Source organism: Oncorhynchus tshawytscha, linkage group LG08 (assembly GCF_018296145.1).
Source record: "Oncorhynchus tshawytscha isolate Ot180627B linkage group LG08, Otsh_v2.0, whole genome shotgun sequence".
Taxonomy (NCBI): Eukaryota; Metazoa; Chordata; class Actinopteri; order Salmoniformes; family Salmonidae; genus Oncorhynchus; species Oncorhynchus tshawytscha.
The window spans coordinates 27,296,587-27,318,645 of record NC_056436.1 but is presented as its reverse complement, the minus strand read 5'-3'; the positions used below and the strand labels follow the sequence as shown (position 1 = coordinate 27,318,645).

Sequence of the window (22,059 nt, the reverse complement as noted above, 5' to 3'; positions counted from 1 at the left end):
GCAGCGTCTGCATAGCCAGGCCTTAACTTAGGACCTATATGAAATAGGTTCTATTTTTGTCTATTCTATTTTTGTCGCTTGATGCGCTGTAAGTTCCGCCTCTCCCATCTCTTCATTGGCTTTTAGGAGCATATACCCACTTGGGTGATTCTGAAAACTGAGCTGAAGTCCACACGCCAGTTCAGGTGGTGGTTAATGCACCTTGGTTAGTTGCCAACTGCCACATAATGTCCACAGAAGACTGAAGGAGAGATTACTAGAAATGTTCTAAATTTCCCCCCTTTTATCTGTGGATTAATTGTTGAAGTAGAGAACACACGATTTTGTGTTACCCAAAATGGGTCAAAATTCTACAAAGATCCCTGAAAAAAATAACCTTGTGCGTTGTAAGGTAAAATAACAACCCAATGTTTATATCCCACGACAAATTAGCTAGCTAGCTAGCTAGCTAGCTGAATGTCCATGAATGTTTCATGCGTTTCGACCTGACCCCAAATTAATATAGTTGGTTCAGAGTTTGTTTTGATATTTCCACTTGTTTGTCCTGATCCCGGGCCCTGTGTAGTCAGCATGCTAGAAATAAATAAGACTATATATATATATATTGTTGATATATATAACATCCCTGAAAAAAATATTGTAGGTAAAATATATATATATATATATATATATATAGTATAATATATATATATATATATATATATATATATATATATATTTTTTTTTAAACATGGTTAACATTGTTTATTGTTCTATTTATCGATATTGCATCAGTTCAGGCAGTTTATCACAATATGGATGTTTGTCCATATGGCCCAGCTCTTGCTGCGCAGTGCAGACCGACACCTGCAGGTTTTGTTTTTGAGTCGGTGAGGGTGTGAGCTGCCAGGAAGATGAGCCCTGTGCCAGTCAGTGGCTCCTGTGGCATGGCCGCCACACGGGAGACAATGGCAGCCATTCTCATGCTCTGGCGTTGTTATGCTAGTCCATGTATAAAGCTGTCATCCCTTATTATAACAATGGAGTGATGCTGTATTGGGAGGGAGTGGGGTGCACAGGGTCATAAAGAGTATACCAAACAGTGTTTTCACATTGTTTACAGGATGAATGCATTTCACATATTTAGCTACATTCTGTTTTGTGTTAAAGTGCTGTTTTTAATACCGACTTCTGATCCTGATATTTGCAAACATATTGGGGCAGTTGGATGAGATGACAACCATTTCAAATTAAATGTTACACAGCTAGAGAAACATGACAATGTCATCTTGCAGGTCTGTGTGCTTTCCGGAGAAGTCTGTAAAATCCCTAGATGATAATGGGCGGAATCAGTCACAATATAGTGAGCCAGTCTGGTCCCGATAGGCCTGTTTGTTTTGAATTGGGATGTTTCCTTCAAAACTCTTTTTTATACAGTTACTGTACAAGGACAGCTCTTATCTGTGTTGTTGCTCCTGTCTGGCTGTGGTGAATCTGAGGAAGAGGTGGTCTGATCAAGGTTAAACCCACTCCACTACACACACACCATCAAGCTGACCCTATTGCTGACCCTGTTTATAACAGCCAAGTCTTTTCTAGTAGACTGGTGGTTAACATCAATAATTGCAACCAAAATAATCATATGCTATACTCCATTTTGCCTTGCATAAACACCTGCACAGTTCATTTTCCTGTGAACAGGGCTTTATCGTTCCCTTTTGATGCAGTGTTTGGGTAACTTTTACATTTTCAGTTTTTCTGGGAATAATACCTCATTCATGGGACTCACTGATTTAAAGGCTGACAAAAAAATGACTAGAGAATGTTGTTCTATTTTAAGCAAAGGAGTTTGAACCTTTCCTGCTGAGAACCTTCCTGGGGCCATGATAGCCAGTTTCCACCATAGGCCCACTAATTGTAATATCACTCGTTTATTGGAGCAGAGCTTGCAATAAAGCAACATTTATGTCCCTGTTTTGAAAGTCAGTCAGTAATGTCAATGGCAGAGATTTAGGACATCTGGAGGGCATGGCAGCGATTGTGACGACATGCTCTGTGAACAGACCTAAATCGGTCGGCCCTGAGGGAGCTCATTTCATATTTCCATTTCTAGTGTGGGAAAAACTTCAGGATTTCTCTGAGGGGGGAAAAAGTCTGAGGAGGAAGAGTAAGGTTCCTCTTTCTTCATCCTTTTCATTCATATATCCACAATCTGTCCTTTCTTACTCTCTCCCTCTTGTCCTCCTCTGCCCTCCATTCATGCTAATCATTCTCTAAGTGATTTCCACAACCTCATTAATATTGACCCGTTTGCCCTGAGCTCATGAGAAAGCAGCCTTCTCCCAAGGCTCCGTGCGTTAGTCTGTATGTTTCGGAGCTGATCATATTAACCCACCAGACTTAGGGGAAGCCAATGTTCTCTGCTAGCAAGTGGAACCGGGCAAGGAAATGGACAACGTTGCTTCCCAGGAAAAATGTTGTAAAATGTTTATCATGTGCTGAGTGCTAGGGAATTTCAAGTTAATTTCCTGGTTGTTATTGTAGCTCTCCCACTGATCAAAAATAGTAATTGGATATCATTTTAATTGTAGCCCACTGAGATTGATAAGACTCACTCCGTAAAGCATTATGTGGCTGATATTCTTCTAGTCTATTCGGAGTAGCTACTAGTCAGAGGAATTCAACATTTAATGAGAGATCTTTTGGATTTCATTTTACAGCTTAGTTCAGGGACTCCAGTTTAATCGACTGCATACTTGAGGTAACCAGTTGGATGCCTATTGCAGTGATTAAACAATACCTGTGTGTATGGGGAATACTGACTGACTGAGGGATTTTAGTGTCTTCAACCCACCCATTGGGTGTGGTTTGAATGTATAATTAGTAAGGATGCAGCTGTTGTCTATTTTATGAGTACAAAACATTAACAGGATTCCATCCCTTTAGGGAAGAAATGTTACTGTTCCTCTCCTCCCTCCAGTCCCATCGCTCTGTAGCATGATCTTAGGAGGCCTATGTTTTTTCACTCATGGTGAGGGGGAAAAAATGCTCTTTATCTAGATCTCTGCCAGAGATGCTCATCTCTGACCTGTTTTGACCTCTAGCACTGTATCACCCCAGCCATCTGCCCTCTCCTGTGGACCTGGGTGAGGGTGAGACTTGTTGGCATGAGAGGGGGCTGGGAGCAGCAGGCCTTCAGTAATGAAGCCTCAGATGAGAGGGAGCAGCTCAGCAGTAGCGTCCTTCCTCCGTCTCTCTCAGGCTTTAGGAGAGTCACTGGAGCACAGGCTCAGCAGCTGTCGTCTTCACTCCACCCTGGAGTTCAGCTCAGCTTCTCAGTGATCTCAAACCTACAGTGAGAAATGAGTACTGGACCCCAGTAGTTTGGACAGTCAAAAAGAAGTGGCGAACAAAACTTGGTCCGTCATTAAGATGGCTTGGTTGAGTGCCTCCACAATCTGTGAGGTAGGAGAGAGCGAGGGAGACACTGCTGAGACATGAGTCCAATTACCCTATGGCTCCAGGGAGGTGCAAGAACCTGGCACTATACTGAACAAAAATATCAACGCAATATGTAAAATGTTGGTCCCATGTTTCATAAGCTGAAATAAAAGATCCCAGAATTTTTCCATTATGCACAAAAAGTTTCTCTCTCAGGTTTTGTGTACACATTTGTTTACCTCCTTTGGTGAAAATGTCTCCTTTGCCAAGATAATCCAGCCACCTGACAGGTGTGGCATAACATCAAGCTGATTTAACAGCATGATCATAATGATCTGGTGGACATCCGGCAACAGCTCTGGTGGACGTTCCTGCAGTCAGCATGCCAATTGCACGCTCCCGCAACTTGAGACATTTGTGGTGTGTGTGTGACAACTGCACATTTTAAAGTGGCCTTTTATTGTCCACAGCACAAGTTGCACCTGTGTAATGATCATGCTTCTTGATATACCACACCTGTCACATGTATGGATTATCTTGGCAAGGGGGAAATGCTCACTAACAAGGATGTAAACAAATTTGTGCCCCAATTTTAGAGAAGCTTTTTAGGCGTATGGAACATTTTCATTCGATTTTTATTTCAGCTCATGAAATATGGGACGAACACTTTACCATTTTTGTTCAGTGTATATGGTTGGAAGAGAGACGGCTGCTGTAGATCCTCACTATTCTGTAGATCAGAAAACAACATTTCTCTGGGGAATGTGACAACACAAAGCCCCTCAGTAGAACGAGCATAAAAGCTGGAAACATTCTGCCCTTGACCTGTTCTCCCTGCAGGACTGTGGGTATTTTCTGTGATGTCTGTCACAGGCATGGCCTAGCACCAGTTCTGCATGTCTCAGGGGGGCTTCAAAAGACGTCAATTGCCATTTTCTGTTTTTAGTGTTTAGCATAACATCAGCGGCTTCGCAAAGACTTCTGTGGGAGTGCTAGAGCAAGGTCGTGCTCCATCCATGACGTGCATGGTGGGATGGGACTGACTTCCATGTCACTGCTGGTGTGTGTGAGGGGCCACGCTGTAGACAGGACCTCTTTTTTTGTGGAAGTAGGAGATTAGGAGCTGTGGCGCACAGCCAAATCCTCTCTGGCTGCTCTCCAACAACCTGTACGTGCGCTGGAGGGCAAGCCCTGAGACCAGTGTGTCCTCTTCACCTCTGCTGACTACTATGCCTTTAGTATTGTGTGCCCTGTCTCTGTGATGTTTGTTGTCTTCACAGCACAGTATATACAGTGCCTGTATCCCCCTATGTCCTTGTGTGTTTTGAGTCTTTCAGCCCCAGACTGCCATGTAAACTAGGTAGGACAGATTTCTTTTAAATATATTTTAAAAAACGTTTTTTTACCAAAGCAGGACAAAGGCTAATAAGTAATGTATCCATCACCTCTCCTAGAATGATTAACCAGCCTGGCCTACACTGCCAGACCATGTTCCGTAGCTTTTCATCTCTCTGGGCTGAACGTTTAGTTTTTAACCCACTGTGTGCTGTTAAGGTGTGTCTATTTGGCTCCCATACTGAATACCAAGGACTCCGGTGAACTAATGGGGCCTCTCGAAGCTGCTTAGACTAGCGCTGCAAGCTAAACTTCTTTTATTGACTGATCTCCAGTTACTGAAGAAGATCCGAGTCAATAACAGAAATGGCAATTGATGTCTTTTGAAGCCCCTCTGGGACATGGATCACTGGTGCTAGCAATGGCTAACGGCCTAACGCTCATAACAATGTCAAGCCACACAATGCTTTCCAAGTGCTCTTATATTTAACATAAGACAGACAATGTTTTTGTCTAGTACAGAATCGAGCTAGAGGCTACCTGCTCGACCAGTTCGGTACCTGGGAAAATATCCTCTGGGTGTGTGTAAGGCCAATGGCCAAAGCACACATTTTACTTTACCAATAGGTTTTATAACGTGTAACAGAAAAGGTCATTCCATACCATGTAAGCCTATTTATTTGCATATTTTGCAGTTAGCAAGTACTGATGTTGGAGTCTGCGAAATGCCTATCGTTAATGATAGGAAAGAAAGCATGCTCAGCCTCGCTGTATCCTTCCTTGCTATTAGACAGCTTTGGGCCCGGTTTCCCAAAAGCACCGTAAGGGTAAGTTCATCATTATAACCTTGTTATTGGAGCGTCATTAAATCGCTGAGCTGTTTCCAAAAACCATCGTTACTAAAGTTGTACTTAAAATGTGTTACCTACTGACTGCCTCAGACCACAAACTCAGCAAAAAAAAAGAAACTTCCTCTCACTGTCAACTGCGTTTATTCTCAGCAAACTGAACAAGTTCCACAGACATGTGACTAACAGAAATTGAATAATGTGTCCCTGAACAAAGAGGGGGGGATCAAAATCAAAAGTAACTGTCAGTATCTGGTGTGGCCACCACACTGCAGTACTTAATGCAGCTATCTCCTTGTGGACTGCACCAGATTTGCCAGTACTTGCTGTGAGATGTTACCCCACTCTTCCACCAAGGCACCTGCAAGTTCCTGGACATATCTGGGAAGAATGGCCTTAGCCCTCACCCTCTGATCCAACAGGTCCCAGATGTGCTGAATGGGATTGAGATCCGGGCTCTTCGCTGGCCATGGCAGAACACTGACATTCCTGTCTTGCAGGAAATCACTCACAGAATGAGCAGTATGGCTGGTGGCATTGTCACGCTGGAGGGTCATGTCAGGATGAGCCTGCAGGAAGGGTACCACATGAGAGAGGAGGATGTCTTCCCTGCAACGCACAGTGTTGAGATTGCCTGCAATGACAACAAGCTCAGTCCAATGATACTGTGACACACCGCCCCAGACCATGACGGACCCTAATCCCGCTCCAGAGTACAGGCCTCGGTGTAACGCTCATTTCTTCGACGATAAATGCGAATCCGACCATCACCCTTGGTGAGACAAAACTGCGACTTGTCAGTGAAGACGACTTTTTGCCAGTCCGGTCTTGTCCAGCGATGGTGGGTTTGTGCCCATAGGCAACGTTATTGCCAGTGATGTCTGGTGAGGACCTGCCTTACAACAGACCTACAAGCCCTCAGGCCAGTGCCTCTCAGTCTATTGCGGACAGTCTGAGCACTGATGGAGGGATTGTGCGTTCCTGGTGTAACTCTGGCAGTTGCTGTTGCCATCCTGTACCTGTCCCGCAGGTGTGATGTTCGGATGTACCGATCCTGTGCAGGTGTTGTTACACCTGGTCTGCCACTGCGAGGACGATCAGCTGTCCTTCCTGTCTCCCTGTAGCGCTGTCTTAGGCATCTCACAGTACGGACATTGCAATTGATTGCCCTGGCCACATCTACAGTCCTTATGCCTCCTTACAGAATGCCTAAGGCACGTTCATGCAGATGAGCAGGGACCCTGGGCATATTATTGGTGTTTTTCAGAGTAAGGACACTAAAGATGCCTTTCTACTAAGTTTTCATAACTGTTACCTTAATTGCCTACTGCCTGTAAGCTGTTAGTGTCTTAACGACCGTTCCACAGGTGCATGTTCATTAATTGTTTATGGTTCATTGAACAAGCATGGGAAACAGTGTTTAAACCCTTTACAATGAAGATCTATGAAGCTATTTAGATTTTTACGAATTATCTTTGAAAGACAGGGTCCTGAAAAAGGGACAATAGGGTACATAGACCTCAATCCATTGTTCTAATTTGCTAATTATCGGCTACTGTCTAATTATTGTCCCGATTTATATTTAATGTTTAACGTGCGCAATGATGTGCCAAATATGATTTAGTGCATTATTAGGTAGGCATTAGAATAAGCCTTCCTCAATATTTGCAGCCGTAGGTGATATCTGTAGGAGCTGATCTGTCATCCGTATTGTGGAATAATTCTAATGTTAAAGTAAGATTTGAATGGAGCAGGGCTGCCTTTTTTTTTTAACCTATCAGTATCGGCACATGCTCCCATGATGCACTTGCAAACATTGTCACTGGTGTTTTGGGAAATGCATGTTGCATCTTGGGCCGTTTGTAGGAACGATCCATTGTTAAAACACTCATAAGCCTAAGTTCCATTGCTATCGGGAAACCGGGCCTTAGACTCAGTCTGAGTTTTTTTTGTTCTGCTAATTGTGTGTGTCCAAAATAGGTCTATTGGCCCTTTTTCTTCAGGCATAGCCTCGCTGCTGACGATGACCCAGCTAAAGACCACACACACACACACGCGCGCATCCAGTTGCATACAGACATGATGCGGACTCAGACATGCTGATAAAAGGGACTTAGAAATGGGTACGGTCTAAAGCACACACCCAGAGATAGAGAGAATCAGAATACGCTCTCATGCACACACACTGGAACCCTCCCTCACACTACAGTGGATCCATTCAGCTTAGATCACAATAGAGGCTCCTTGTGATTTGGGCACAGCATGTACCCTAGTAGAAGAGAGGCTTTTGGGGCACAATTCAGTCTCCTCTTCTAGTGAGAGGGGGTGTGCGTGGTGTGTGTGTGTGTGTGTGTGTGTCTGTCCGTCCTCTGGGTATGTGTGCTGACCCACATAACTCCCCCAGTGGCTCCACAACACCAGTATCGACCTACTGTACTCTACTGCCCACAGGAGCCAGACCTATCATATAACTGTTCAGTCTGAGGCCAAGCTAGTCCTGTATCTCTACTGCATCATCCTACATAGGTTATCAAGAGTGTTACGAAAAATGTACGTCAGGCATACAAAATAAAGACGGGTTATGTCTACAGTGGTGGTACAGTAGCTTTCCTTGTTTGTTTCCTTGCTGACCTCTAACCCCTGACGTCTCCCTTGTGTCTGTCCTCAGCTGGACCTGAGCCAGCCCCTGGAGGAGCAGGGTCCCCTGGACGTCATCATCCACAAACTGACTGACCTGATCCTGGAGGCCGACCAGAACGACACACAGTCAGTCCTGCTGGTGCAGAGAGTGCAGGTGCGCCTCGGGGAGAGGGGGGTGGAAATAGAGAGGGGGTAAAAAGGAAGGGAGAAGCACAACTGTATGATTCCACAACACCACAGATCGATTTCACCACTACAGCGTGTCTGGCCATTAAAGTGGTTTTGCTCATTAGAAGGGGAAGTGGTAATGTATTTCCGTAAATCACCGGAACAGCCAGTGCTGTGAATGTTGCACACTCATTGTGTGTGTCTCACGTAGCTGCGGGAACAGTTTGAAATGAATGGGTGTTTTGAAAGGTGAGGGTCATGCAGGTGTGTGTGGTGATGGTTGTCTTTGTGTGAATTGATCTGGCATTGCTTGAAAAAGTGTTGGATGCAGTATCCAACCATCCCCCTCCTCTCTCAAGCCTATTGTACCCGTCAGTATAGCCAGTCAGTGACTCCACCTCTTGAAATGATACTACTAGGTCGTTGCCGCAGGTGACTGTGGGATATTCCCATCCTGCCATGTGAAGGGCTAGTATTGCTATCAGAAACGCCACTCTCAGGGAGATTAGAGTTGAGCTTTGACCCTGCCACTGAACGTCACATATAACACAACATAGCATTCAGTTGCATGGAAACAAACCACATTAATGATCAGAACTGTCACTTTATCCTGTAGTTTGGGGAATGAGGACTTACTTCATTGTGCAAACATTGCCCGATAGTTTGCACACTTTCTTTAGACCATAACTTCTAGGTCTTCTAGCTGTATAAGGCTTTGTTTTTACATTGTAAACAGCACCCAACATTTTCCTGTGGATTAAGGATGAAATTAGTCTTTTCCTTAGAGGACTTGTAGGGGAAAATACCATAACAGCCTTCTATTACACAACATACAACCACTGCTAGTGCTTGTGTATTGTGAATACCACCACGAAACACTTGGACTTGAGTGGCCTTCTCTAAAGCAAGTGTAGGCCAAAGAATTAGGTTATTCATAATATGTTTGCCATTTCTCTTTGTGTATATAGGTAGACATGTCTAGTACACACTGCCGAAACTCAAGTTCCCATCAAGGAATCAACTCTGTCCCGCCCTCTTTTCGCTCACACATTTGTAGTAGATAGAAAGCAGCAAATTGATGGCCGAGGACACAGGAGTTCTTCTAAACCACTGGAAGATTAGTTTGGCTTTAGCTTTTGACCGCAACACGTTTGTCTTATGTAAAAGCACGGATGTTTTGATCAGCGTTGGCAGGAGTCATAGTCTCTCTGCAGATGGATGTTCAGTCCCAAGGGAAAATGTCTGTTTGACTAATTGTGTGTACGTAGGCACAAAAATGCCCGCCTATGTGTGGATGTATTTTTGTTAGGCAATTTAGCCTAATGTATGAGAAATGTAGATTTCACTGTGGGGTGGGGGAGTGTTGAGTTTGCATAATGTGTGGGCCAAAGCATCTGTTAGAGAATAACTAAAAGGCTGAGATGAGAAGCTGGCAGAAAGAAAGGACTGGGCAGAGATGAAAATGGAGAGTGTGGAGACTGGGAGCGGAGTGTGGAGACTGGGAGCGGAGTGTGGAGACTGGGAGCGGAGTGTGGAGACTGGGAGCGGAGTGTGGAGACTGGGAGCGGAGTGTGGGGACTGGGAGCGGAGTGTGGGGACTGGGAGCGGAGTGTGGAGACTGGGAGCGGAGTGTGGAGACTGGGAGCGGAGTGTGGAGACTGGGAGCGGAGTGTGGAGACTGGGAGCGGAGTGTGGAGACTGGGAGCGGAGTGTGGAGACTGGGAGCGGAGTGTGGAGACTGGGAGCGGAGTGTGGAGACTGGGAGCGGAGTGGGGGACTGGGAGCGGAGTGTGGGGACTGGGAGCGGAGTGTGGGGACTGGGAGCGGAGTGTGGAGACTGGGAGCGGAGTGGGAGACTGGGAGCGGAGTGTGGAGACTGGGAGCGGAGTGTGGAGACTGGGAGCGGAGTGTGGAGACTGGGAGCGGAGGGTGGGGACAGGGTGTGGAGTGGGGAGACTGGGAGAAGAGGGTAGAGGCTGGCGTGTAGCTATATAAATCAGTAAACCTCACGCTGACCTGACAGTGATGTAACCCACTGGCCTGCAAGCATGATGACACACACACACACACAACACAGTGGGCATGATGGAAATACACATCCATGGCCTACTGTGAAGTGTCTGTATTACGCTGTGTGTCCAAACTACCTACATTAGCTGTGGTATGTGCTCCCTCATCTCCCCGCTGTGTGTTTCAGGACTACATTGATGCCCACCCTGAGACCATCGTGCTGGACCCCCTTCCAGCAATCAGAACCCTGCTGGACCGCTGCAAGTCCTACCAGCTCATCCATCGGATAGAGGACTGTATGCAAGGTAGCATCACTTACTCTCTCTCACACACACACACACACTGCAACACTGGCAGTGTATCACAAATGGGCTGAGTATGATTTAACTCCCAAAATCATCCCCACTGCCAGTCCTAGACTACAGAAAATCCCAGAGAGGTGTGACTCAGTAATCTGTCAAGGATTGGTTGTGATGACAGACCTTTGTGGTTTAGTTTGTGAGAATGTGTCTAGGAGGTGGTGGTGTTGGATCGTGCGTCAACCCGTAGTTCAATAATATTATTTTCTGCATCCTACCAGTTGTGTTATACAGGCAGTGGAAGAGCGTAACACAATTGTATTCCTCCTACCATGCCAGCATCATCCCTCCTCCTCTCTCCCCTCTGTGAACCTGGCTCCTACCTCTGCCAGAGTGTATATTGTATCCAGTGATGGACTAAAGCTCCATTAGTTAGAGAAGGCAGTCCAGCAGCACCTAGATTTCCTGTCACAGGAGCCATATGCACCCCAGTGTAGCCTTTCTGGTCAGGGTCCAGAGACTGGAGCAGAGCAGTGGACTGACAGCACATTATCAGCAGGAGACCTTTCTTATCCGCTGTTCATTAACTGAGAACATGGCATGGGACATAAACCTGGAGCCGTTACAACATGCAGACCCTGCCGTACTGCATGCACCACACACAGGTGGAGAGACCGAGCGTGTGTGTCGACACCTGTGCCCATTTGAGGACACATTTTGGTGTGTGGTTGTGCAGGGCTCGTGGCGTCAGCGCCACAAAATACATATCGAAAATTGCATTTTTTTCTACAAACAGACATGTTTATGTAACAGAGTTTGTAAGCTGTCTGAATTGAGAGCCTCTGTCTGTCCCACTGGCTCACTTGTGAGGGGGGGGTTACACATTAGACATTGTAAGATAATTAGCTTGCATCTGTTTGCAGCCTGTTGTTATTGAGTGATTAGATCTATTTGAGCTGATGTGGTGTACCTTTTGAATACTCCTGATGCTGTTTATACTCTTAGAAAAAGGTTCAACTCAGATGTTGGAATGGAAACTGTCAGTCCTACATCACGACATGACAAGAAAAAAATGGCTAGTTTCAGTAGTCATCAATAGTTGCTGGTGGGAAGTGAAGTGGGAACATGGAGGGAAGGGGTGTCGTAGAGAGGGGAAAGTCCAAAGCGAACAGTCTGCCACGACCACTTCCTCCTCCTTATCAGAGACCATGGAGCCCCAGTGCAGTGCTGGCTGCCAAGGCAACCAGTCCCCAGTACCAGAGGCTGTGGCGAGCCTGCCATGGTCAGAGGGCTGGCTGAGAGTATTGCACAATAGGAGGAAGCAGTAGAGGTGTGTGTGTGTTTGCTTTTAAGCTTCTACATTATAAAGGTCCAATGCAGCTGGTAACAATGTAAGTACATTACTGTGTTTGTTTTAATTAAAATGGTCAAAAAGAGGGCCTCGCGAGTGGCGCAGCGGTCTAAAGCTCTGCATCGCCGTGTAGTGGCGTCACTACAGACTATCATTACCTGCCGTGACCAGGAGTCCCATAGGGCGGAGCACAATTGGCCCAGCCTCGTCCGGGTTAGGGGAGGGATTAGGGGGAGGGGGCAGGCCGGGCGCCTACAGGCTGAGTTTGGTCGCCAGTTGAACAGTGTTTCCTCCCGACACATTGGTTCAGCTGGCTTACGGGTTAAGCGAGCGGATCTTAAGAAGCACTGCTTGGCGGGTCTGGTTTCGGAGGACGCATGATTCGACCTTCGCCTCTCCCGATAATTGGTCAAAAAGAAACAAAAATGGCTTCTTTGCAAAGAGCAATTTCTCATGCAAGAATTTTGGGAGTGGTCTGAGTGGGGAGGGGGAAACTAAAAACTAGCTGTTTTTGGCATAGAGGTTTTGAACTCTCTTTTTGATTGGTCTATTAACTAATTTACCACCTGATGTCACCAGGCAGGCCAAAACTCCATTCCGCCAAAACAAGCTGAAATTCCAGGTTATCTTGATGCCTAATGTGTGGGCCAAAGCATCTATTAGAGAATAACTCAAATACTGAGATGAGAGGCTGGCAGAAGGAAAGGACTGGGCAGAGATGAAAATGGAGAGTGTGGAGGCTGGGAGCGGAGTGTGGAGGCTGGGAGCGGAGTGTGGAGGCTGGGGAGCGGAGGGCGGAGGCTGGGGGAGCGGAGGGCGGAGGCTGGGGAGCGGAGGGCGGAGGCTGGGGGAGCGGAGGCTGGGCTGGGGAGCGGAGGGCGGAGGCTGGGAGGCGGAGGCTGGGGAGGCAGAGGCTGGGGTGCAGGGCGGAGGCTGGGGGAGCGGAGGCTGGGGTGCAGAGGCTGGGAGCGGAGGGTGGGGTGTAGAGGCTGGGAGCGGAGACGGGGGGACGGAGGCTGGTGTGTAGTTATATAAATCAGTAAACCTCACGCTGACCTAACAGTGATGTAACCCACTGGCCTGCGAGCATGATGACACACACACACACACCATAGTGGGCATGATGGAAATACACATCCATGGCCTACTGTGAAGTGTCTGTATTACGCTTAAAAATGGCTCCTTAGCAAAAAGTAATTTCTCAAGCAAGAATTTTGGGAGTGGTCTGAGTGGAGAGGGGGAAACTAAAAACTAGCTGTTATTGGCATAGAGGTTTTGAACTCTCTTTTTGTTTGGTCTATTAACTAATTTACCACCTGATGTCACCAGGCAGGCCAAAACTCCATCCCGCCAAAACAAGCTGAAATTCCAGGTGATCTTTTCAATCAGCTCTTGCACTTAAAGGGCATTATAATTTTCACAATTTCACAGTATTATGCCAACCTCATAGTGTGGAAATATATATAACATGGAGGAAAATCACATTTTTGACTGCACTGGGCCTGGAAACTTCCCTAACTGTACTTGGAGAATGTGAGGATCAGTAGGCAGCTCTGTAAAGTGTCTGTGCAGGCAGGGGTTTGTCTAACTAACTGGACGGGTTAGTTCTCCTGGTCCCACTGGTTTCCTCCACCACATGACTCGTGGTTCAGCTCATCAGCTTTCCAGAGTATCGTCTACGTCGGTTTTGTTTCTCTTGTGAAACAGAGCAGGGCGGCAGTTTACTTTAGGTGGTGGAATCCACTCTTTTCCGTTTAGAAGTCAGCTTTGCTGCCTTGATATTTCACTCGGTGTTTGTAAAGATGGCAACAGTTGTCAGGCTGTACAACGTGAAGGATCTCATTCTTGGGGCTCTTCATCTTGGTATTTCTTTTCCACTTCAAAAGAAAGGAACTGGGACACCCTTAAATTAAGATTGTTTTTGTGGAATCAAACTGAACTAGACTCGAGGTATTTAACTGGATTATGGTAGAGTGCTTTGTTATGTGGGGGTATTTAATGTTCACATAAATCCTCGACTTAGTTACCGTGGTTCAAATGCGACCAACAATAACAAGTGTCCTGCTGATGCGAGTAATCCATATTTAAACAAAGGCGCAGCATATTAAAGAAAAACAGCCAGGAGTGACTGCTGAGGACCGCACACATCCAGTTCTCAAACCCAGCGCAGAACAGTCAGCATGGGCTGAATAAAAAGGACTGATTTATTGCCTTGTTTACACAACGACTGCCTTCAAAGCAGTTCACTGTTCCGTTATGGATCTGGTCTGTCTGATTTGATGAAGGTAATCAAACGGTTACGGAGATGCTCTACGATGTCGAGTCAGGGGTTGTTCTCTCACAAAGATGAATGTATTGTCTGTGATTAGAGATGAATAATGAGTCAGTATAATTGGGAGCGGAAGCTCCTCACAGCAGGATATGGAACATTCTAGATTCCTGGTTCTGAACATGGGGTACGTTCCAGAATGCTGTGTTACTAGAATGTAGCCCTGAATAGCAACATTAGATTTCAATCTATTGTCAATACTGGAATTGTATCAGTATAGGTCTACTTTGTAATGCTGATAATAACTTTTGCAAAGAAAATGTGAGGCTCAGTTTCACTGGTGGCTGCTTGCCTGTATGGAAAGACTTCACCAGTGCCTGGTATGAACAGTCCACTCAGCCAGGCCACCTTCAGTCTGTCCTGCTCTGTCCCTTATGGATCAAACCCTAGTGATGACATCCTTTAAAATGAGAACTTCTCCATTTTAAGTGGGTGGGGTTTTTTCATGGTAGGATTGGGTCTGGTACGGTCCTAGTCTGGATACCCACTTCCTGAATGGTTCAAGGCCAGCCGGTGCTGTATGCCGTGCTACTCCGAGTCAGACTGACGTCCTGTAAACGTCCTCTGTGGCTCCAGCGGGTCTGCTGAGAGCACACAGTGTTTAGACAGAGGAAGAGATTGCTCCCCTGCACTCCGAGCCAAACGGCCAGGCCCAAGCATGACACCAAAACACAAGACTCACCATCACTACCATCGTCATATCCCCTCCTCTCTCTAGGCCCACAGCTTCCAACATGTATTTTTGTTTGCTCAAGTCAGGACAGGAGATATCCAAAGGTATGGGAAGACTTTTTGGATTTACAATGTATTTTAGTTTATTCTCACAATTCAAATACGTGTTGTTGGGTCTTTGGGTTGTTTTTGAATGACGTTAGTCTGACATTCTTACCCCTCTCCCATAACAACAGCGGTGTGACAGTCGGTGAGTGTGAATTTGGGGAGCTCTTCTCAGTGGGGTGATGTGATGGGTAAACCCTTCACGGCTCTTCATCACACCACTCCTAGGCTGCTGCTACGTCTCCACTGACAGAACAGGAGCACCACAGACCTACAAGTTAAGGAGCACAGAGCAGAATCAATTGTCTTGTATTAACAATTGTGTTTGTTTGTGACTGGGTCCTTTTTTTCTTGTTCTATGTTTAGCAACCATCAAATCAGGCTGAAAGCAACCGTATGTGTTTATTTGAACTTGTATTTGTTGGGTTCATAATTCTATGTTTTGTTGATTCTTTTAAATGAAGACCGGTTGTGTATGTTTTTGGTTTGGAAAGAACCTCCCCTATGAGTATCAGTGGATTGTGATTGGCACCGCATGTAATGTAGCCTATTAAATGCTGAACAACGGAGCAGGCAAAACGGGAAGCAGAACCGTTGCTTGACTCTCTGCCACTCAAAAGACGTCGCCCTGGTGACACCCCCCTCCCCCCCTATTTCCTCCAGTCACTCCTCCCCTCCTGAGTCAGCTGCTCATGGCCTGGACTTTCACTCCATGACTTGTCAAATGCACAAGTCTTTGTGTGTAGTGTGCACACCACACTTCCACGATGGGATCATTGAGCTGTGTCTGTGTAGTCTCTCTGTGACCACAGCTCAGCAGCATGCAGGGCACTGTAGCCAGTGTATTACAGGCCTGTGGGATTTTCCTGACCCCAGCACAACTCACCAGAAGCATTGATATCACATTGCCCACGCAACACAAACACTAGTGTTTTTGTCATCTGCACCAATATGCCAGTGTTTGGTTTGGCCTGGACACTGATTTCTTGTGGCAATATCTCAAACGAGCCACCTTATCTCCAATAGCCAGAAAATGGGCCGCAGAGCGCCAGAACTTAAATATAGGCTTAAAATTAGGGGAGGTTTGCCGTGCTGTAGTTGCAGGATGTTTGTCTGTTGTTTCCTGGGGTGTCAGAACGTCTTACATCAAGTCTTATCACAGGAGATGGTGAGACAGCCATTGCGTCAGGGCATGATGTAAACATGATGAGAATTACGCTCTTATTTGATTCCCCGAAGTGCTAGCGTCTGTGTTTGACAAACGCACCCATCCTGTGTATCTGTACTGTACATGCACTGCATGTACACCGGTCTGCTTTTGTAAGAACTGTGGACTTGTCTTGTGTATAATGTTGTCTGTCTAGTAGTCTTTGTTGTTTGTCTGTCTGGTGCAGTGGTGTCTGTGTTGTATGTTCTCCGGGTGTAGCAGGCCAGACCAAGCAGGGTTGGCAGCTTCCTGGTTTATTTATTTGAACAAGAGACTGTGCTCCTTTCTCTCCTCTGCTCCTCCCTCAGGTGGCGACTGTGTTTGGTGTTTGTTCTCTAATCCAGCTGTAGGGATGAAAGGAAAGGAGTGATGTTGGTGTACTGACATGCACACAGATGGTGTGTGTTTGTCTGAAATAGCATGGCCTTCTATCTCTGTCGTCAGAGGTATACTACGATGTAAGTTAGATCTACCTTCCACCTTCCTGTAAGGCGCTCTGGATAAGACCGGCTGCTAAATTACCATATAAATGTGCCTGGCAAATGGTGAGCTGTTTTCGTGGTTCTGCCTTTTCCGAGTTGAACTCAGTTGACCAAATTGACCCTGCTAACTTCTCAAACCACGTACAGTTGAAGTCAGAAGTTTACATACACTTAGGTTGGAGTCATTAACTCATTTTTCAACCACTCCACAAATGTTTTGTTAAAACAAACTATAGTTTTGGCAAGTCGGTTAGGACATCTACTTTGTGCATGACAAGTAATTTTTCCAACATTTGTTGACAGACAGATTATTTCACTTATAATTCACTGTATCACAATTCCAGTGGGTCAGAAGTTTACACACACTAAGTTGACTGTGCCTGTAAACAGCTTGGAAAATTCCAGAAAATTATGTCATGGCTTTAGAAGCTTCTGATAGGCTAATTGACATAATTTGAGTCAATTGAAGGTGTACTTGTGGATGTATTTCAAGGCTTACCTTCAAACTCAGAGCCTCTTTGCTTGACATCATGGGAAAATCCAAATTAATCAGCCAAGACCTCAGGAAAATAAATTGTAGACTTCCACAAGTCTGGTTCATTCTTGGGAGCAAACGCCTGAAGGCGTTTCATCTGTACAAACAATAGTACACGAGTATAAACACCATAGGACCACGCAGCTGTCATACCGCTCAGGAAGGAGACACGTTCTTTCTCCTAGAGATGAACATACTTTGGTGCGAAAAGCACGACTCAATCCTAGAACAACAGCAAAGAAACATTTTACAAAAGTATCTATATCCACAGTAAAACGAGTCCTATATTGACATAACCTGAAAGGCCGCTCAGCAAGGAAGAAGCCACTGCTCCAAAACCACCATTAAAAAAAGCCAGACTACGGTTTGCAACTGCACATGGGGACAAAGTTCGTCCTTTTTGGCGAAATGTCCTCTGGTCTGATTAAACAAAAATAGAACTGTTTGGCCATAATGATGATTGGAAACAAAGGGGAGGCTTGCGAGCTGAAGAACACCATCCCAACCGTGACGCATGGGGGTAGGAGCATCATGTTGTGGGGGTGCTTTGCTGCAGGAGGGACTGGTGCACTTCATAAAATGGATGGCATCATGAAGCAGGAAAAGTATGTGGATATATTGAAGCAACATCTCAAGACATCAGTCAGGAAGTTAAAGCTTGGTCGCAAATGGGTCTTCCAAATGGACAATGACCCCAAGCATACTTCCAAAGTTGTGGCAAAATGGCTTAAGGACAACAAAGTCAAGGTATTGGAGTGGCCATCACAAAGCCCTGACATCAGTCCTATTGAAAATTTGTGGGCAGAACTGAAAAGGTGTGTGTGAGTAAGGAGGCCTACAAAACTGACTCAGTTACACCAGCTCTGTAAGGAGGAATGGGCCAAAATTCACCCAACTTATTGTGGGAAGCTTGTGGAAGGCTACCCAAAACGTTTGACCCAAGTTAAATCGTTTAAAGGCAATGCTAATTGAGTGTATGTAAAGTTTTGACCCATTGGGAATGTGATGAAAGAAATTAAAGCTGAAAAAAACAATTCTCTGCTATTATTCTGCCATTTCACATTCTTAAAGTAAAGTGGTGATCCTAACTGACCGAAGACAGGGAATTTTTACTCTGATTAAATGTCAGGAATTGTGAAAAACTGAGTTTAAATGTATTTGGCTTTGGTGTATGTTCCAACATAAACTGTATGTAATGTATGGCTCCAATGACAAGTCGCTCTCTTGTTATTGATTTGACCATCTGAGTAGGGTCACAGGTAAAAACCAAGCTATCTCTGAGAGAATACATCAGTCAATGTGCTTCAAGTTTCTGTGTGGGAGTCTTCTTGGTTAGTCATGCTGTAACAAAGAAAGTCTATAGTCGACTTCTGAATGAAATGCCTAAGGATTTTCTTCATTCAACAGATTCACTGATATTGAGATGGTGTTTTCCATCTGACTCTCTTACTCATCTCCTTTCCTTCCTTCCCTCCCTCCCTCTCGATCCTTCTCTCACCAGATAAGAGGATCTGCTCTCCCCCATTCATGGTTCTGAACACTGAGTGTGGTCCAGACACGCTGGAGCAGATTGAGAAGCATGGACTCACATTCCCCTTTAGTAAGTCCCTCCCTTTTGTATTTGATAGAAGAATTGTCACTCAACCAGAGCGTTAGAGGCGACGCGAGATGCATAATTGGGACAAAAATCTGTCTTCTCCAGCAGGTGACATTGTTTTCCGTTTATTTCACTCACCAAGCGAGGAGTTTTTGTATGGAGGTCAATGAGTGTCGAATTTGGTCAGCAAAAAATGTAGAGATTTATTTGCCTCAAATATAAGTTTTGTAATGCTTTGGTTGTTACGAGTGGTCTGATATAAGTAGGACGTGACATCACGGCAACTGAGAAAAAACACTTTATATCGGAGTAGTCTCTGACTATGCATATTCATGACATGAGGCTAGTAGCATAGCATCTCTCTCCATTTTAATACAGGCAGTTGACGTCAACACCCCTCATCGAATATTCAAAGAAGTATTAAAATAATTAGATGTATCCACCAATCCAAAGAGAGGAATAGGCTGAAACTGGACAGCCTGCCGTTCCAATCTGGGGACAACGAATCCCGTCATTATATCCAAATCTCTGACTCAACCCATATTATACATGGTCCTTCCTCCTAGCTTTGTTTAAAAAATATATATATATAAAAATGAAATAAAATCTCTATAAACAAACCTGGTTTTAGTATCCACACTTATAAGCTGCACAGCAATTACTTTATTATTTATAATCATGATTACTCTTCAGTGTTGAACTACTAACTATCTAAGTTTATTTTTAGACTTTTTTTTTTTTTTTAAACCCTCAGTTACTTTTAAGCCACCTTGTATGGCCAATTTACACACAATTCATGTTTGCCGATATCTATTTATGGAGGTGGTTTTGAAAGTTGTGGTCAGTGTGGAAATAACCTGTTGTCATCTTGTGACGGTCATGTTTTTTCTCAACACTCATTGGGTCATTGGGGAACCACTCATTGGGTCATTGGGGAAGTGTGGTTTCTTCACTAACATTCTCAACCTGTTCTTCTTTCTCTTCCTCCGTCTATCAGTTTGCAAAACACGAGTAGCCCATGGAACCAACTCCCACGAGGTAAGAGCTACCAGGTTCATGAAGCGCTTGGGGTCACAGATTAGTCACACCCTCGATCGTTAGCTAAATCCCGGTAATCCATTAGTGTCTCTAACTAGATAATCATTTAACACTGCACCAAACTACATCATCAAACACACTAGAGTTCTCTGACTGTGGCAGCCCTGCCAAAATCAGTAGCTGCTTGTTTGTCAGTCAACATTCATCTATCAAATCAAATTTTATTGGTCACATACACATGGTTAGCAGATGTTATTGTGGCTATAGTGAAATGCTTGTGTTTCTAGCTCCAACAGTGCCATAATATCTAACAAGTAATATCTAACAATTTCACAACAATACACACAAATCTAAAGTAGAAGAATGTAAATTAAGAATATCTAAATATTTGGATGAGCAATATCTGAGCGCCATAGGACGCATGACTTTCAACCTTCGTCTCTCCCGAGCCCATACGGGAGTTGTAGCGATGAGACAAGATAGTAGCTACTAACAATAATGTTTACATATTTTGCATTACTCATGAGATGTGGGATGAGATGAGAGATGAGTAATGCAAAATATGTAAACATTATTAAATTGACTAGTGTTCCATTTTTTTAATTAAAATTTTAGCCCTTTTTCTCCCCAATTTCGTGGTATCTAATTGTTAGTAGCTACTATCTTGTCTCATCGCTACAACTCCTGTACGGGCTCGGGAGAGACTAAGGTTGAAAGTCATGCGTCCTCCGATACACAAACCAACCAAGCCGCACTGCTTCTAAACACAGCGCGCATCTAACCCGGAAGCCAGCCGCACCAATGTGTCGGAGGAAACACTGTGCACCTGGCTTACTTGGTTAGCGTGCACTGCGCCCGGCCCTCCACAGGAGTCGCTGGTGTGCGATGAGACAAGGATATCCCTACCGGCCAAGCCCTCCCTAACGACAGAGCCTGGGCACGAACCCAGAGACTCTGGTGGCACAGCCCTTAACCACTGCGCCAACCGGGAGGCCTAGTGTTCCATTTATTAAAGTGACCAATGATTTCAAGTCTAAGGTGCTAGTGATGGCTATTTAACAGTCTGATGGCCTTGAGATAGTTGCTGTTTTTCAGTCTCAGTCCCAGCTTTGATGCACCTTTCTGGATGATAGCGGGGTGAACAGGCAGTGACTCGAGTGGTTCTTGTCCTTGATGATTTTTTTTGGCCTTCCTGTACATCGGGTGCTGTAGTTGTCCTGGGGGGCAGGTAGTTTGCCTCAGGTGATGCCTTGGCCAGACCGCACCACCCTCTGGGGAGCCCTGTGGCTGCGGCCGGTGCAGTTGCTCTACCGGGCGGTGATACAGCCCGACGGGATGCTCTCAATTGTGCATCTGTAAAAGTTTGAGGGTTTTAGGTGCCAAGCCAAATTTCCTCAGCCTCCTGAGGTTGACGAGGTGCTGTTGTGCCTTCACCACACTGTCTGTGTGGGTGGACCATTTCAGTTTGTCAGTGATGTGTATGCAGAGGAACTTGAAGCTTTCCATATTCTCCACTGCAGTCCTGTCGATGTGGATAGTGGGGGGGGCTCCCTCTGCTGTTTCCTGAAGTCCACGATCAGCTCCTTTTTGTTTTGTTGACGTAGAGTGAGAGATTATTTTCCTGTGAGTGAGAGGTTATTTGCTTAGGAGCTAGAAGCACTGCTTCCCTATCTGTCGGCGCCATCTTTCTCTCATTGAACAAGTCAAGGCCGTAAACTGGTTGGATGGATTGCATGGTATGCGAGCAGGTTATTGGTTGAAATAAAATTCGAAATGTATTGATAACGTCTTCTCCCTCCACAGATGGCCATCATTTTCAGTGAGGAGGACCTGAAGGGCGTGAAGCCTCCATGTGTGATCCAGAGCTTCATCAACCACAACGCGGTGCTCTACAAGGTGTTTGTTGTGGGGGAATCCTACACGCTGGTGGAGAGACCATCCCTGAAGAACTTCCCTGCTGGACCAGCAGGTGAGGAGGAGACCCTGCAAAGCTCGACTTTAAAGCTTGTCGGCTTGCCCTTGG

The 22,059-nt window shown here is 45.4% G+C and overlaps 1 protein-coding gene across 3 annotated transcripts in view; it reads left to right on the top strand.

The window, feature by feature from the left end:
* itpk1b (inositol-tetrakisphosphate 1-kinase b) overlaps positions 1-22,059 on the top strand; it is a 55,234-nt gene that overhangs the window by 22,742 nt on the left and 10,433 nt on the right. For 2 of the 3 annotated variants that reach the window (XM_024430206.2, XM_024430205.2), the window contains exons 4-8: positions 8,272-8,397; positions 10,609-10,726; positions 18,903-19,001; positions 19,996-20,036; positions 21,840-22,005. In XM_024430206.2, the coding sequence (XP_024285974.1) occupies positions 8,272-8,397; positions 10,609-10,726; positions 18,903-19,001; positions 19,996-20,036; positions 21,840-22,005 (550 nt within the window). Of the gene's footprint in view, positions 1-8,271; positions 8,398-10,608; positions 10,727-15,852; positions 16,843-18,902; positions 19,002-19,995; positions 20,037-21,839; positions 22,006-22,059 lie in introns of those variants that run through there. The other variant, XM_042325380.1, reaches the window with a different exon arrangement.